This window comes from Oncorhynchus nerka, linkage group LG9b (genome assembly GCF_034236695.1).
Source record: "Oncorhynchus nerka isolate Pitt River linkage group LG9b, Oner_Uvic_2.0, whole genome shotgun sequence".
NCBI lineage: Eukaryota > Metazoa > Chordata > Actinopteri > Salmoniformes > Salmonidae > Oncorhynchus > Oncorhynchus nerka.
The window spans coordinates 49544383-49558531 of record NC_088424.1 but is presented as its reverse complement, the minus strand read 5'-3'; the positions used below and the strand labels follow the sequence as shown (position 1 = coordinate 49558531).

The following is a 14149-nucleotide window of genomic DNA, read 5'->3' as shown; positions in this document are numbered from 1 at the left end:
TTAAGGTAAGGTGTATAAAAACAATCTCCTGATGTATTTGTGGATGCAGCCGTAGATAAACATCTCTAGTTCTATAGCCAAAGACTTCTCTAGTTCTATAGCCAAAGACTTCCCTAGTTCTATAGCCAGACTTCTTTAGTTCTATAGCCAAAAACTTCTATACTTCTATAGCCAAAGACTTCTCTAGTTCTATAGCCAGACTTCTTTAGTTCTAGTTCTATAGCCAGACTTCTCTAGTTCTATAGCCAAAGACTTCTCTAGTTCTATAGCCAAAGACTTCTCTAGTTCTATAGCCAAAGACTTCTCTAGTTCTATAGCCAAAGACTTCTCTAGTTCTATAGCCAAAGACTTCTCTAGTTCTATAGCCAAAGACTTCCCTAGTTCTATAGCCAAAGACTTCCCTAGTTCTATAGCCAGACTTCTTTAGTTCTATAGCCAAAAACTTCTATACTTCTATAGCCAAAGACTTCTCTAGTTCTATAGCCAGACTTCTCTAGTTCTATAGCCAAAGACTTCTCTAGTTCTATAGCCAAAGACTTCTCTAGTTCTATAGCCAAAGACCTCTAGTTCTATAGCCAGACTTCTCTAGTTCTATATCCAAAGACTTCTCTAGTTCTATAGCCAAAGACTTCTCTAGTTCTATAGCCAAAGACTTCTCTAGTTCTATAGCCAAAGACTTCTCTAGTTCTATAGCCAAAGACTTCTCTAGTTCTATAGCCAAAGACTTCTCTAGTTCTATAGCCAAAGACTTCTCTAGTTCTATAGCCAAAGACTTCTCTAGTTCTAGACTTCTATATTTCTATAGCCAGACTAGTTCTAGTCTTCTCTCGTTCTAGTCTTCTCTAGTTCTAGACTTCTATAGTTCTATAGCCAGACTTATATAGTTCTATAGCCAGTCTTCTCTAGTTCTAGTCTTCTCTAGTTATAAAGTGCAGTTATTGTGATGCAGCGGTGGCACCTCTGGTAATAACCGAGTGGAGTTCAAAGCAACAGAGGCATCAAAGGAACTACTCTCCAGTCGCTCCGCTCTTTCTCCAGTCTCTCCATTCTTTCTCCAGTCGCTCCGCTCTTTCTCCAGTCTCTCCATTCTTTCTCCAGTCGCTCCGCTCTTTCTCCAGTCTCTCCATTCTTTCTCCAGTCGCTCCGCTCTTTCTCCAGTCTCTCCATTCTTTCTCCAGTCGCTCCGCTCTTTCTCCGCTCTTTCTCCGCCTACTGCTCCACCTTGTCTTTTAAACGCCTCCATCGCTTTTAAAAGAGACCAAAAATATATTTCAAAAGTTCAAGTGCGTCAAAGGCAACTAGCATTCTCCTTTCCCTCAGGGTAGACGCCGAAGTAGAGTCAGATTAGAGTCCTCTCTCACGGTTCACAGTCCTCCACACAGTCAGTGTCTTTATGTACAAAAACCAATAGGTCTGTTCTTTAACTATGAAAAACCAGACTGTCAGTTCTTAGCTGTAACACCGGAACAACAGTACCAGCGTGGTCAGAACCACAACAACATCCCTCCGGTTCTGGTTCCACGTCATTCTGGTTCCACCATTACTCAGCCTCAGGGGTTGGTCCTCGTCTTCCCCTCCCACGACCTCTGACCTCTGGCTGCTAGCTGAACACTGGACCAGGGGCATTTGGTACGAGGTTGCTCGTTTATCTGGCCGGTCGGGGCTGGTCCCGTCTGAGGGTCTCTGTCCGTTGTAGAGGAGTAGGTGTCCGTGGGCGTTCTGCTCCATCCGGAACAGCTCGTACTCTGTGTGGGGCAGGCGGATCCCCAACGCCACGCAGCCATTGGTCAGGGTGACGTCCTGTTCAACTCCGACCTCCCAGGAACCATGGGTGCCACATTCGTTACCTTTGAACACGTTGAGGAGGGACGTGATGGCCAGGTCCATGGGCATCACACGCATGTGATTCACTGGAGGGGGAAGGAGAGGGTCAGAGGACGAGATGATAAATGTAATCTGAAATACACCCTCCCTCTCATTCATCTCAACCACACGGCTCACAATTCACATCTCAACAGAGTTGAAAATCAACCTTTGACCTTTACCTTTGAAGACGAACTCCGTGCCTCCCATAACTCGGGTTGAGTGCGTCCCTCGGCTGTACCTCCCTCTAGCGTAGATACTGAAGGAGGGGTGTTTGCAGATGGGGTCAGAGTAGTGGTAGTAGTGGCCCTCCCAGGTCTGGTTGTTGTCATGGAAGATGAAGTGACGGGTCAGGAAGAGGACCTCAGGACGGACCTCACAGCGCTGGCTCACCCATTGGCCAGTCAGCTCCACTGTCATGTCCGCCCGCGGCGCCAGGATGGGAGGGTGGAACTCATCCGACCGGTAGATGATAAGACAGGCGATGCAGCCGGGGTCATGGTTCTGGAGGAGGAGAGAAATGAATAAGAGTTGGAAGACTACATTTAAGGTATGAAAACATCTGACAAACTTAGATTGCAGGCTGTAATGTCCCTTTAATAACACTGCAAAATCACTAAATAGGATTTGTTGAGTTTTTGTCTTGTCATTAAATGTCTCTGTAGGAACATCAAGTATGATCAGTGAGCTATATTCCCTATCTATTGTATTCTCTCTATTGGACGGGATTACTAGACATGTCGAGCACATCTATTATATACATTACTGTAATGTCTAATACCAATATAATCGTTTAAGTATTGTCATTTAACGACTCTTGCTGTACTTTGGGTTATAAAGGAAAACTGTTTTTCTTCAGAAAGAATCAATCCGTTACGGAATCCAAGCAAAGCGGCAGTGTTTTCTCAGGGTCACATTATTTACTGAAACAGACATGGATGGACGGACGGACAGAAGGGAAAAACTACTGCAGAAATACAGCCCTCCAGCTGGGTTTTACTGCAGAAAGACAGCCCTCCAGCTGGGTTTTACTGCAGAAAGACAGCCCTCCAGCTGGGTTTTACTGCAGAAAGACAGCCCAGCCCTCCAGCTGGATTTTACTGCAGAAAGACAGTCCTCCAGCTGGGTTTACTGCAGAAAGACAGCCCTCCAGCTGGGTTTTACTGCAGAAAGACAGCCCTCCAGCTGGGTTTTACTGCAGAAAGACAGCCCAGCCCTCCAGCTGGGTTTTACTGCAGAAAGACAGCCCTCCAGCTGGGTTTTACTGCAGAAAGACAGCCCAACCCTGCAGCTGGGTTTTACTGCAGAAAGACAGTCCTCCAGATGGGTTTTACTGCAGAAATACAGCCCTCCAGCTGGGTTTTGCTGCAGAAATACAGCCCTCCAGCTGGGTTTTACTGCAGAAAGACAGCCCTCCAGCTGGGTTTTACTGCAGAAAGACAGCCCTCCAGCTGGGTTTTACTGCAGAAAGACAGCCCAGCCCTCCAGCTGGGTTTTACTGCAGAAAGACAGCCCAGCCCTCCAGCTGGGTTTTACTGCAGAAAGACAGTCCTCCAGCTGGGTTTTACTGCAGAAAGACAGCCCTCCAGCTGGGTTTTACTGCAGAAATACAGCCCTCCAGCTGGGTTTTACTGCAGAAATACAGCCCTCCAGCTGGGTTTTGCTGCAGAAATACAGCCCTCCAGCTGGGTTTTACTGCAGAAAGACAGTCCTCCAGCAGGGTTTTACTGCAGAAAGACAGCTCAGTCCTCCAGCTGGGTTTTACTGCAGGAAGACAGTCCTCCAGCTGGGTTTTACTGCAGAAAGACAGCTCAGTCCTCCAGCTGGGTTTTACTGCAGAAAGACAGCCCTCCAGCTGGGTTTTACTGCAGAAAGACAGCCCAGTCCTCCAGCAGGGTTTTACTGCAGAAATACAGCCCAGTCCTCCAGCTGGGTTTTACTGCAGAAAGACAGCCCAGTCCTCCAGCTGGGTTTTACTGCAGAAAGACAGCCCTCCAGCTGGGTTTTACTGCAGAAAGACAGCCCAGCCCTGCAGCTGGGTTTTACTGCAGAAAGACAGTCCTCCAGATGGGTTTTACTGCAGAAAGACAGCCCTCCAGCTGGGTTTTACTGCAGAAAGACAGCCCACCAGCTGGGTTTTACTGCAGAAAGACAGCCCTCCAGCTGGGTTTTACTGCAGAAAGACAGCCCAGCCCTCCAGCTGGATTTTACTGCAGAAAGACAGTCCTCCAGCTGGGTTTACTGCAGAAAGACAGCCCTCCAGCTGGGTTTTACTGCAGAAAGACAGCCCTCCAGCTGGGTTTTACTGCAGAAAGACAGCCCAGCCCTCCAGCTGGGTTTTACTGCAGAAAGACAGCCCTCCAGCTGGGTTTTACTGCAGAAAGACAGCCCTCCAGCTGGGTTTTACTGCAGAAAGACAGCCCTCCAGCTGGGTTTTACTGCAGAAAGACAGCCCAGCCCTCCAGCTGGGTTTTACTGCAGAAAGACAGTCCTCCAGCTGCGTTTACTGCAGAAAGACAGCCCTCCAGCTGGGTTTTACTGCAGAAAGACAGCCCTCCAGCTGGGTTTTACTGCAGAAAGACAGCCCAGCCCTCCAGCTGGGTTTTACTGCAGAAAGACAGCCCTCCAGCAGGGTTTTACTGCAGAAAGACAGCTCAGTCCTCCAGCTGGGTTTTACTGCAGGAAGACAGTCCTCCAGCTGGGTTTTACTGCAGAAAGACAGCTCAGTCCTCCAGCTGGGTTTTACTGCAGAAAGACAGCCCTCCAGCTGGGTTTTACTGCAGAAAGACAGCCCAGTCCTCCAGCAGGGTTTTACTGCAGAAATACAGCCCAGTCCTCCAGCTGGGTTTTACTGCAGAAAGACAGCCCAGTCCTCCAGCTGGGTTTTACTGCAGAAAGACAGCCCTCCAGCTGGGTTTTACTGCAGAAAGACAGCCCAGCCCTGCAGCTGGGTTTTACTGCAGAAAGACAGTCCTCCAGATGGGTTTACTGCAGAAAGACAGCCCTCCAGCTGGGTTTTACTGCAGAAAGACAGCCCTCCAGCTGGGTTTTACTGCAGAAAGACAGCCCTCCAGCTGGGTTTTACTGCAGAAAGACAGCCCAGCCCTCCAGCTGGATTTTACTGCAGAAAGACAGTCCTCCAGCTGCGTTTACTGCAGAAAGACAGCCCTCCAGCTGGGTTTTACTGCAGAAAGACAGCCCTCCAGCTGGGTTTTACTGCAGAAAGACAGCCCAGCCCTCCAGCTGGGTTTTACTGCAGAAAGACAGCCCTCCAGCTGGGTTTTACTGCAGAAAGACAGCCCAGCCCTGCAGCTGGGTTTTACTGCAGAAAGACAGTCCTCCAGATGGGTTTTACTGCAGAAATACAGCCCTCCAGCTGGGTTTTGCTGCAGAAATACAGCCCTCCAGCTGGGTTTTACTGCAGAAAGACAGCCCTCCAGCTGGGTTTTACTGCAGAAAGACAGCCCTCCAGCTGGGTTTTACTGCAGAAAGACAGCCCAGCCCTCCAGCTGGGTTTTACTGCAGAAAGACAGCCCAGCCCTCCAGCTGGGTTTTACTGCAGAAAGACAGTCCTCCAGCTGGGTTTTACTGCAGAAAGACAGCCCTCCAGCTGGGTTTTACTGCAGAAAGACAGCCCAGCCCTCCAGCTGGGTTTTACTGCAGAAATACAGCCCTCCAGCTGGGTTTTGCTGCAGAAATACAGCCCTCCAGCTGGGTTTTACTGCAGAAAGACAGTCCTCCAGCAGGGTTTTACTGCAGAAAGACAGCTCAGTCCTCCAGCTGGGTTTTACTGCAGGAAGACAGTCCTCCAGCTGGGTTTTACTGCAGAAAGACAGCTCAGTCCTCCAGCTAGGTTTTACTGCAGAAAGACAGCCCTCCAGCTGGGTTTTACTGCAGAAAGACAGCCCAGTCCTCCAGCAGGGTTTTACTGCAGAAATACAGCCCAGTCCTCCAGCTGGGTTTTACTGCAGAAAGACAGCCCAGTCCTCCAGCTGGGTTTTACTGCAGAAAGACAGCCCTCCAGCTGGGTTTTACTGCAGAAATACAGCCCTCCAGCTGGGTTTTACTGCAGAAAGACAGCCCAGCCCTCCAGCTGGGTTTTACTGCAGAAATACAGCCCAGCCCTGCAGCTGGGTTTTACTGCAGAAAGACAGTCCTCCAGCTGGGTTTACTGCAGAAAGACAGCCCTCCAGCTGGGTTTTACTGCAGAAATACAGCCCTCCAGCTGGGTTTTACTGCAGAAAGACAGCCCAGCCCTCCAGCTGGGTTTTACTGCAGAAATACAGCCCAGCCCTCCAGCAGGGTTTTACTGCAGAAAGACAGTCCCAGCTGGGTTTACCAGCTCCAGCTGGGTTTACTGCAGAAACACAGCCCTCCAGCTGGGTTTTACTGCAGAAAGACAGCCCTCCAGCTGGGTTTTACTGCAGAAAGACAGCCCAGTCCTCCAGCTGGGTTTTACTGCAGAAATACAGCCCAGTCCTCCAGCTGGGTTTTACTGCAGAAATACAGCCCAGTCCTCCAGCTGGGTTTTACTGCAGAAATACAGCCCTCCAGCTGGGTTTTACTGCAGAAAGACAGCCCAGCCTGCAGAAATCCAGCTGGGTTTTACTGCAGAAAGACAGCTGGGTTTTTGCACTGCAGAAATACAGCCTCCAGCTGGGTTTTACTGCAGAAAGACAGCTCCTCCAGCTGGGTTTTACTGCAGAAAGACAGCCCTCCAGCTGGGTTTTACTGCAGAAAGACAGCCCTCCAGCTGGGTTTTACTGCAGAAAGACAGCTCAGCCCTCCAGCTGGGTTTTACTGCAGAAAGACAGCTCAGTCCTCCAGCTGGGTTTTACTCAGAAAGACAGCCCTCCAGCTGGGTTTTACTGCAGAAAGACAGCTCAGTCCTCCAGCTGGGTTTTACTGCAGAAAGACAGCCCAGTCCTCCAGCTGGGTTTTACTGCAGAAAGACAGCCCTCCAGCTGGGTTTTACTGCAGAAAGACAGCCCTCCAGCTGGGTTTTACTGCAGAAATACAGCCCAGTCCTCCAGCTGGGTTTTACTGCAGAAATACAGCCCAGTCCTCCAGCTGGGTTTTACTGCAGAAAGACAGCCCAGTCCTCCAGCTGGGTTTTAGAAATACAGCCCTCCAGCTGGGTTTTACTACAGAAATACAGCCCAGTCCTCCAGCTGGGTTTCCTCCAGCTGGGTTTTACAGAAAGACAGCTCAGTCCTCCAGCTGGGTTTTTACTGCAGAAAGACAGCCCAGTCCTCCAGCTGGGTTTTACTGCAGAAAGACAGCCCTCCAGCTGGGTTTTACTGCAGAAATACAGCCCAGTCCTCCAGCTGGGTTTTACTGCAGAAAGACAGCCCAGCTGGGTTTTACCTCCAGCTGGGTTTTACTGCAGAAAGACAGCTCAGTCCTCCAGCTGGGTTTTACTGCAGAAAGACAGCTCCCTCCAGCTGGGTTTTACTGCAGAAAGACAGCTCCAGCTGGGTTTTACTGCAGAAAGACAGCCCAGTCCTCCAGCTGGGTTTTAGAAAGACAGCCCTCCAGCAGAAAAGACAGCCCAGTCCTCCAGCTGGGTTTTACTGCAGAAAGACAGCCCAGCTCCTCCAGCTGGGTTTTACTGCAGAAAGACAGCCCTCCAGCTGGGTTTTACTGCAGAAAGACAGCCCTCCAGCTGGGTTTTACTGCAGAAAGACAGCCCAGTCCTCCAGCTGGGTTTTACTGCAGAAAGACAGCCCAGCTGGGTTTTACCTCCAGCTGGGTTTTACTGCAGAAAGACAGCCCTCCAGCTCCTCCAGCTGGGTTTTACTGCAGAAAGACAGCCCTCCTCCAGCTGGGTTTTACTGCAGAAAGACAGCCCAGCCCTCCAGCTGGGTTTTACTGCAGAAATACAGCCCTCCAGCTGGGTTTTACTGCAGAAAGACAGCCCTCCAGCTGGGTTTTACTGCAGAAAGACAGTCCTCCAGCTGGGTTTTACTGCAGAAAGACAGCCCCTCCAGCTGGGTTTTACTGCAGAAAGACAGTCCTCCAGCTGGGTTTTACTGCAGAAAGACAGCCCAGTCCTCCAGCTGGGTTTTACTGCAGAAAGACAGCCCTCCAGCTGGGTTTTACTGCAGAAAGACAGCCCAGTCCTCCAGCTGGGTTTTACTGCAGAAATACAGCCCAGTCCTCCAGCTGGGTTTTACTGCAGAAAGACAGCCCAGTCCTGGGTTTTACCAGAAAGACAGCCCTCCAGCTGGGTTTTACTGCAGAAAGACAGCCCAGCCAGCTGGGTTTTACTGCAGAAAGACAGTCCTCCAGCTGGGTTTACTGCAGAAAGACAGCCCTCCAGCTGGGTTTTACTGCAGAAAGACAGCCCTCCAGCTGGGTTTTACTGCAGAAAGACAGCCCAGCTCCTCCAGCTGGGTCCTTTTTACTGCAGAAAGACAGCCCTCCAGCTGGGTTTTACTGCTCAGCAGCTGGGTTTTACTGCAGAAAGACAGCCCTCCAGCTGGGTTTTACTGCAGAAAGACAGCCCTCCAGCTGGGTTTTACTGCCAGCCCAGCCCTGGCTGGGTTTTACTGCAGAAAGACAGCCTCCAGATGGGTTTTACTGCCAGCCCTCCAGCTGGGTTTTACTGCAGAAATACAGCCAGCTCCTGCAGAAAGACAGCCCTCCAGGGTTTTACTGCAGAAAGACAGCCCTCCAGCTGGGTTTTACTGCAGAAAGACAGCCCAGCCCTGCCAGCCCTCCAGGGGTTTTACTGCAGAAAGACAGCCCAGCCCTCCAGCTGGGTTTTTTACTGCAGAAATACAGCCCTCCAGCTGGGTTTTACTGCAGAAAGACAGTCCTCCAGCAGGGTTTTACTGCAGAAAGACAGCCCAGTCCTCCAGCTGGGTTTTACTGCAGGAAGACAGTCCTCCAGCTGGGTTTTACTGCAGAAAGACAGCCAGTCCTCCAGCTGGGTTTTACTGCAGAAAGACAGCCCTCCAGCTGGGTTTTACTGCAGAAAGACAGCCCAGTCCTCCAGCAGGGTTTTACTGCAGAAATACAGCCCAGTCCTCCAGCTGGGTTTTACTGCAGAAAGACAGCCCAGTCCTCCAGCTGGGTTTTACTGCAGAAAGACAGCCCTCCAGCTGGGTTTTACTGCAGAAATACAGCCCTCCAGCTGGGTTTTACTGCAGAAAGACAGCCCAGCCCTCCAGCTGGGTTTTACTGCAGAAATACAGCCCAGCCCTGCAGCTGGGTTTTACTGCAGAAAGACAGTCCTCCAGCTGGGTTTACTGCAGAAAGACAGCCCTCCAGCTGGGTTTTACTGCAGAAATACAGGGGGTTTTACTGCAGAAAGACAGCCCAGCCCTCCAGCTGGGTTTTACTGCAGAAATACAGCCCAGCCCTCCAGCAGGGTTTTACTGCAGAAAGACAGTCCTCCAGCTGGGTTTACTGCAGAAACACAGCCCTCCAGCTGGGTTTTACTGCAGAAAGACAGCCCTCCAGCTGGGTTTTACTGCAGAAATACAGCCCAGTCCTCCAGCAGGGTTTTACTGCAGAAATACAGCCCAGTCCTCCAGCTGGGTTTACTGCAGAAAGACAGCCCAGTCCTCCAGCTGGGTTTTACTGCAGAAAGACAGCCCTCCAGCTGGGTTTTACTGCAGAAAGACAGCCCTCCAGCTGGGTTTTACTGCAGAAAGACAGCCCTCCAGCTGGGTTTTACTGCAGAAATACAGCCCTCCAGCTGGGTTTTACTGCAGAAATACAGCCCTCCAGCTGGGTTTTACTGCAGAAAGACAGCCCTCCAGCTGGGTTTTACTGCAGAAAGACAGCCCTCCAGCTGGGTTTTACTGCAGAAAGACAGCTCAGCCCTCCAGCTGGGTTTTACTGCAGAAAGACAGCTCAGTCCTCCAGCTGGGTTTTACTGCAGAAAGACAGCCCTCCAGCTGGGTAGTACTGCAGAAAGACAGCTCAGTCCTCCAGCTGGGTTTTACTGCAGAAAGACAGCCCAGTCCTCCAGCAGGGTTTTACTGCAGAAAGACAGCCCTCCAGCTGGGTTTTACTGCAGAAAGACAGCCCTCCAGCTGGGTTTTACTGCAGAAATACAGCCCAGTCCTCCAGCTGGGATTTACTGCAGAAATACAGCCCAGTCCTCCAGCTGGGTTTTACTGCAGAAATACAGCCCAGTCCTCCAGCAGGGTTTTACTGCAGAAATACAGCCCTCCAGCTGGGTTTTACTACAGAAATACAGCCCAGTCCTCCAGCTGGGTTTCACTGCAGAAAGACAGCCCAGTCCTCCAGCTGGGTTTTACTGCAGAAAGACAGCTCAGTCCTCCAGCTGGGTTTTACTGCAGAAAGACAGCTCAGTCCTCCAGCTGGGTTTTACTGCAGAATGACAGCCCTCCAGCTGGGTTTTACTGCAGAAATACAGCCCAGTCCTCCAGCTGGGTTTTACTGCAGAAAGACAGCCCTCCAGCTGGGTTTTACTGCAGAAAGACAGCCCTCCAGCTGGGTTTTACTGCAGAAAGACAGCTCAGTCCTCCAGCTGGGTTTTACTGCAGAAAGACAGCTCAGTCCTCCAGCTGGGTTTTACTGCAGAATGACAGCACTCCAGCTGGGTTTTACTGCAGAAAGACAGTCCTCCAGCTGGGTTTTACTGCAGAAAGACAGCCCTCCAGCTGGGGTTTACTGCAGAAATACAGCCCAGCCCTCCAGCTGGGTTTTACTGCAGAAAGACAGCCCTCCAGCTGGGTTTTACTGCAGAAAGACAGTCCTCCAGCTGGGTTTTACTGCAGAAAGACAGCCCTCCAGCTGGGTTTTACTGCAGAAAGACAGCCCTCCAGCTGGGTTTTACTGCAGAAAGACAGCCCAGTCCTCCAGCTGGGTTTTACTGCAGAAATACAGCCCAGTCCTCCAGCAGGGTTTTACTGCAGAAATACAGCCCAGTCCTCCAGCTGGGTTTTACTGCAGAAAGACAGCCCAGTCCTCCAGCTGGGTTTTACTGCAGAAAGACAGCTCAGGTCTCCAGCTGCGTTTTACTGCAGAAAGACAGCCCTCCAGCTGGGTTTTACTGCAGAAATACAGCCCAGTCCTCCAGCTGGGTTTTACTGCAGAAAGACAGCCCAGTCCTCCAGCTGGGTATTACTGCAGAAATACAACCCAGTCCTCCAGCTGGGTTTTACTGCAGAAATACAGCCCAGTCCTCCAGCTGGGTTTTACTGCAGAAATACAGCCCAGTCCTCCAGCTGGGCTTTACTGCAGATATCTACAGCCCACTGCAGGGTTTTACTGCAGAAATACAGCCCTCCAGCTGGGTTTTACTGCAGAAATCAGCCCAGTCCTCCAGCTGGGTTTTACTGCAGAAAGACAGCCCAGTCCTCCAGCTGGGTTTTACTGCAGAAAGACAGCTCAGTCCTCCAGCTGGGTTTTACTGCAGAATGACAGCCCTCCAGCTGGGTTTTACTGCAGAAATACAGCCCAGTCCTCCAGCTTGGTTTTACTGCAGAAAGACAGCCCTCCAGCTGGGTTTTACTGCAGGACAGCCCTCCAGCTGGGTTTTACTGCAGAAAGACAGCCCTCAGTCCTCCAGCTGGGTTTTACTGCAGAAAGACAGCTCAGTCCTCCAGCTGGGTTTTACTGCAGAATGACAGCACTCCAGCTGGGTTTTACTGCAGAAAGACAGTCCTCCAGCTGGGTTTTACTGCAGAAAGACAGCCCTCCAGCTGGGGTTTACTGCAGAAATACAGCCCAGCCCTCCAGCTGGGTTTTACTGCAGAAAGACAGCCCTCCAGCTGGGTTTTACTGCAGAAAGACAGTCCTCCAGCTGGGTTTTACTGCAGAAAGACAGCCCTCCAGCTGGGTTTTACTGCAGAAAGACAGCCCTCCAGCTGGGTTTTACTGCAGAAAGACAGCCCAGTCCTCCAGCTGGGTTTTACTGCAGAAATACAGCCCAGTCCTCCAGCTGGGTTTTACTGCAGAAAGACAGCTCAGGTCTCCAGCTGGGTTTTACTGCAGAAAGACAGCCCTCCAGCTGGGTTTTACTGCAGAAATACAGCCCAGTCCTCCAGCTGGGTTTTACTGCAGAAAGACAGCCCAGTCCTCCAGCTGGGTATTACTGCAGAAATACAACCCAGTCCTCCAGCTGGGTTTTACTGCAGAAATACAGCCCAGTCCTCCAGCTGGGTTTTACTGCAGAAATACAGCCCAGTCCTCCAGCTGGGTTTTACTGCAGAAAGACAGCCCAGTCCTCCAGCTGGGTTTTACTGCAGAAATACAGCCCAGTCCTCCAGCTGGGTTTTACTGCAGAAATACAGCCCAGTCCTCCAGCTGGGTTTTACTGCAGAAATACAGCCCAGTCCTCCAGCTGGGTTTTACTGCAGAAAGACAGCCCAGTCCTCCAGCTGGGTTTTACTGCAGAAATACAGCCCAGTCCTCCAGCTGGGTTTTACTGCAGAAATACAGCCCAGTCCTCCAGCTGGGTTTTACTGCAGAAATACAGCCCAGTCCTCCAGCTGGGCTTTACTGCAGAAATACAGCCCAGTCCTCCAGCTGGGCTTTACTGCAGAAATACAGCCCAGTCCTCCAGCTGGGTTTTACTGCAGAAATACAGCCCAGTCCTCCAGCTGGGTTTTACTGCAGAAATACAGCCCAGTCCTCCAGCTGGGTTTTACTGCAGAAATACAGCCCAGTCCTCCAGCTGGGTTTTACTGCAGAAATACAGCCCAGTCCTGCTGAAATTCAGCCCAGACCTCCAGCAGGGAATTTGTTTCATTAGGCTTCAGATTCATAAAGTTATTGTCTAATGTATTCAATACCCTCTATTAATCTTTATTACATGCCATGTCTCGTTCGCTTAGCCAAGTCCCTAAAGCGACACAGGATGACATTCTCTTCAGTTCTGTAATCCCTTGACCAGGCAGCAGAACACATTCGATTTATGGAGCCTTATGGATTAATCCTAGAATAAATCTGTACCACTGAAGATCCTCGCTATAGCTCGCTTGAAATTTAAGTTTCCGATTGAGCCGACATGCAGGGTTTACCGTGAATGCAGTCTCCGCTGACACGGAAACATTGTGGTGCATAGCTGAAAAAGGGGACATCGAACCCCGGGTGTTGGGGGGTACTGGAGGACCAGGGTGTTGGGGGGTACTGGAGGACCAGGGTGTTGGGGGTACTGGAGGACCAGGGTGTTGGGGATACTGGAGGACCAGGGTGTTGGGGTACTGGAGGACCAGGGTGTTGGGGTACTGGAGGACCAGGGTGTTGGGGTACTGGAGGACCAGGGTGTTGGGGGGTACTGGAGGACCAGGGTGTTGGGGGTACTGGAGGACCAGGGTGTGGGGGTACTGGAGGACCAGGGTGTTGGGGGGTACTGGAGGACCAGGGTGTTGGGGGTACTGGAGGACCAGGGTGTTGGGGGTACTGGAGGACCAGGGGTTGGGGGGTACTGGAGGACCAGGGGGTACTGGAGGACCAGGGGTTGGGGGTACTGGAGGACCAGGGGTTGGGGGGTACTGGAGGACCAGGGGGGTTGGGGGTACTGGAGGACCAGGGGGGTACTGGAGGACCAGGGGTTGGGGGTACTGGAGGACCAGGGGGTTGGGGGGGTACTGGAGGACCAGGGTGTTTGGAAACACTGCTGTACACTATGGTGTTTAATTTAGTTTAAACAATATTGAGTGCCACAACTCCACATATGGAACAAAATAAAAGCTCATATACTCGTAACTTTATCTGGAGAATGGATGGAAAATACATAAATGGGTGTAAACTGTCTGCTGCCTCGCTCTTATTGCGTCACTGAGATCCACACAATAACCGCAGACTAACAGGCTGGCAGTGACAAAACTCTGGACTGTTACCAAGCCCCAACTATATATACCCACTGAACATTAACGGATCGGATAGTCGCCATGGCAATAATACATCCTGAAGAAGAAACCATTATGACATCACCGGATGGGCTGGCTTAGCGAACTGATGACTGTGACTGGTGTTTGATAAGAGAAAAGATTATTGGTGATTGTAAGTTAACTGACTGAGCTGAGGGCCTGTCTAAAGCTATTTTAAGTCCAGTATATTATCTGGGCTTCAGCTCAGCTGGCTAACAAAGCCTTGTGGCACATAAAAGATCTGAGGTTTCACTTCAACATACTATCATCCTCAGTGTACAAAGAGAGAAGGAAAGTCTGTACGTGTAGAGCTGGTTTACTTCCACATACTATCCACTAGCTATCGTATGTTTGTATTTATTATGGATCCCCATTAGTTCCTGTCAAGGCCCCATTAGTTCCTGTCAGACAGCAGCTACTCTTCCTGGGAT

The 14149-nt window shown here is 50.9% G+C and overlaps 1 protein-coding gene across 1 annotated transcript in view; it reads right to left on the bottom strand.

Moving 5' to 3' along the window:
• Positions 1 to 216: 216 nt before the first annotated feature.
• The window catches only part of LOC115128108 (protein APCDD1-like), a 63605-nt gene continuing 49672 nt past the window's right edge, over positions 217 to 14149 (bottom strand). The window contains exons 6-7 of the mRNA XM_065013803.1: positions 2046 to 2367; positions 217 to 1910 (exon numbers count right to left, since the gene is read on the bottom strand). Coding sequence (XP_064869875.1) covers positions 1450 to 1910; positions 2046 to 2367 — 783 coding nt within the window. The 3' untranslated portion in view covers positions 217 to 1449. The remainder of the gene's footprint in view (positions 1911 to 2045; positions 2368 to 14149) is intronic.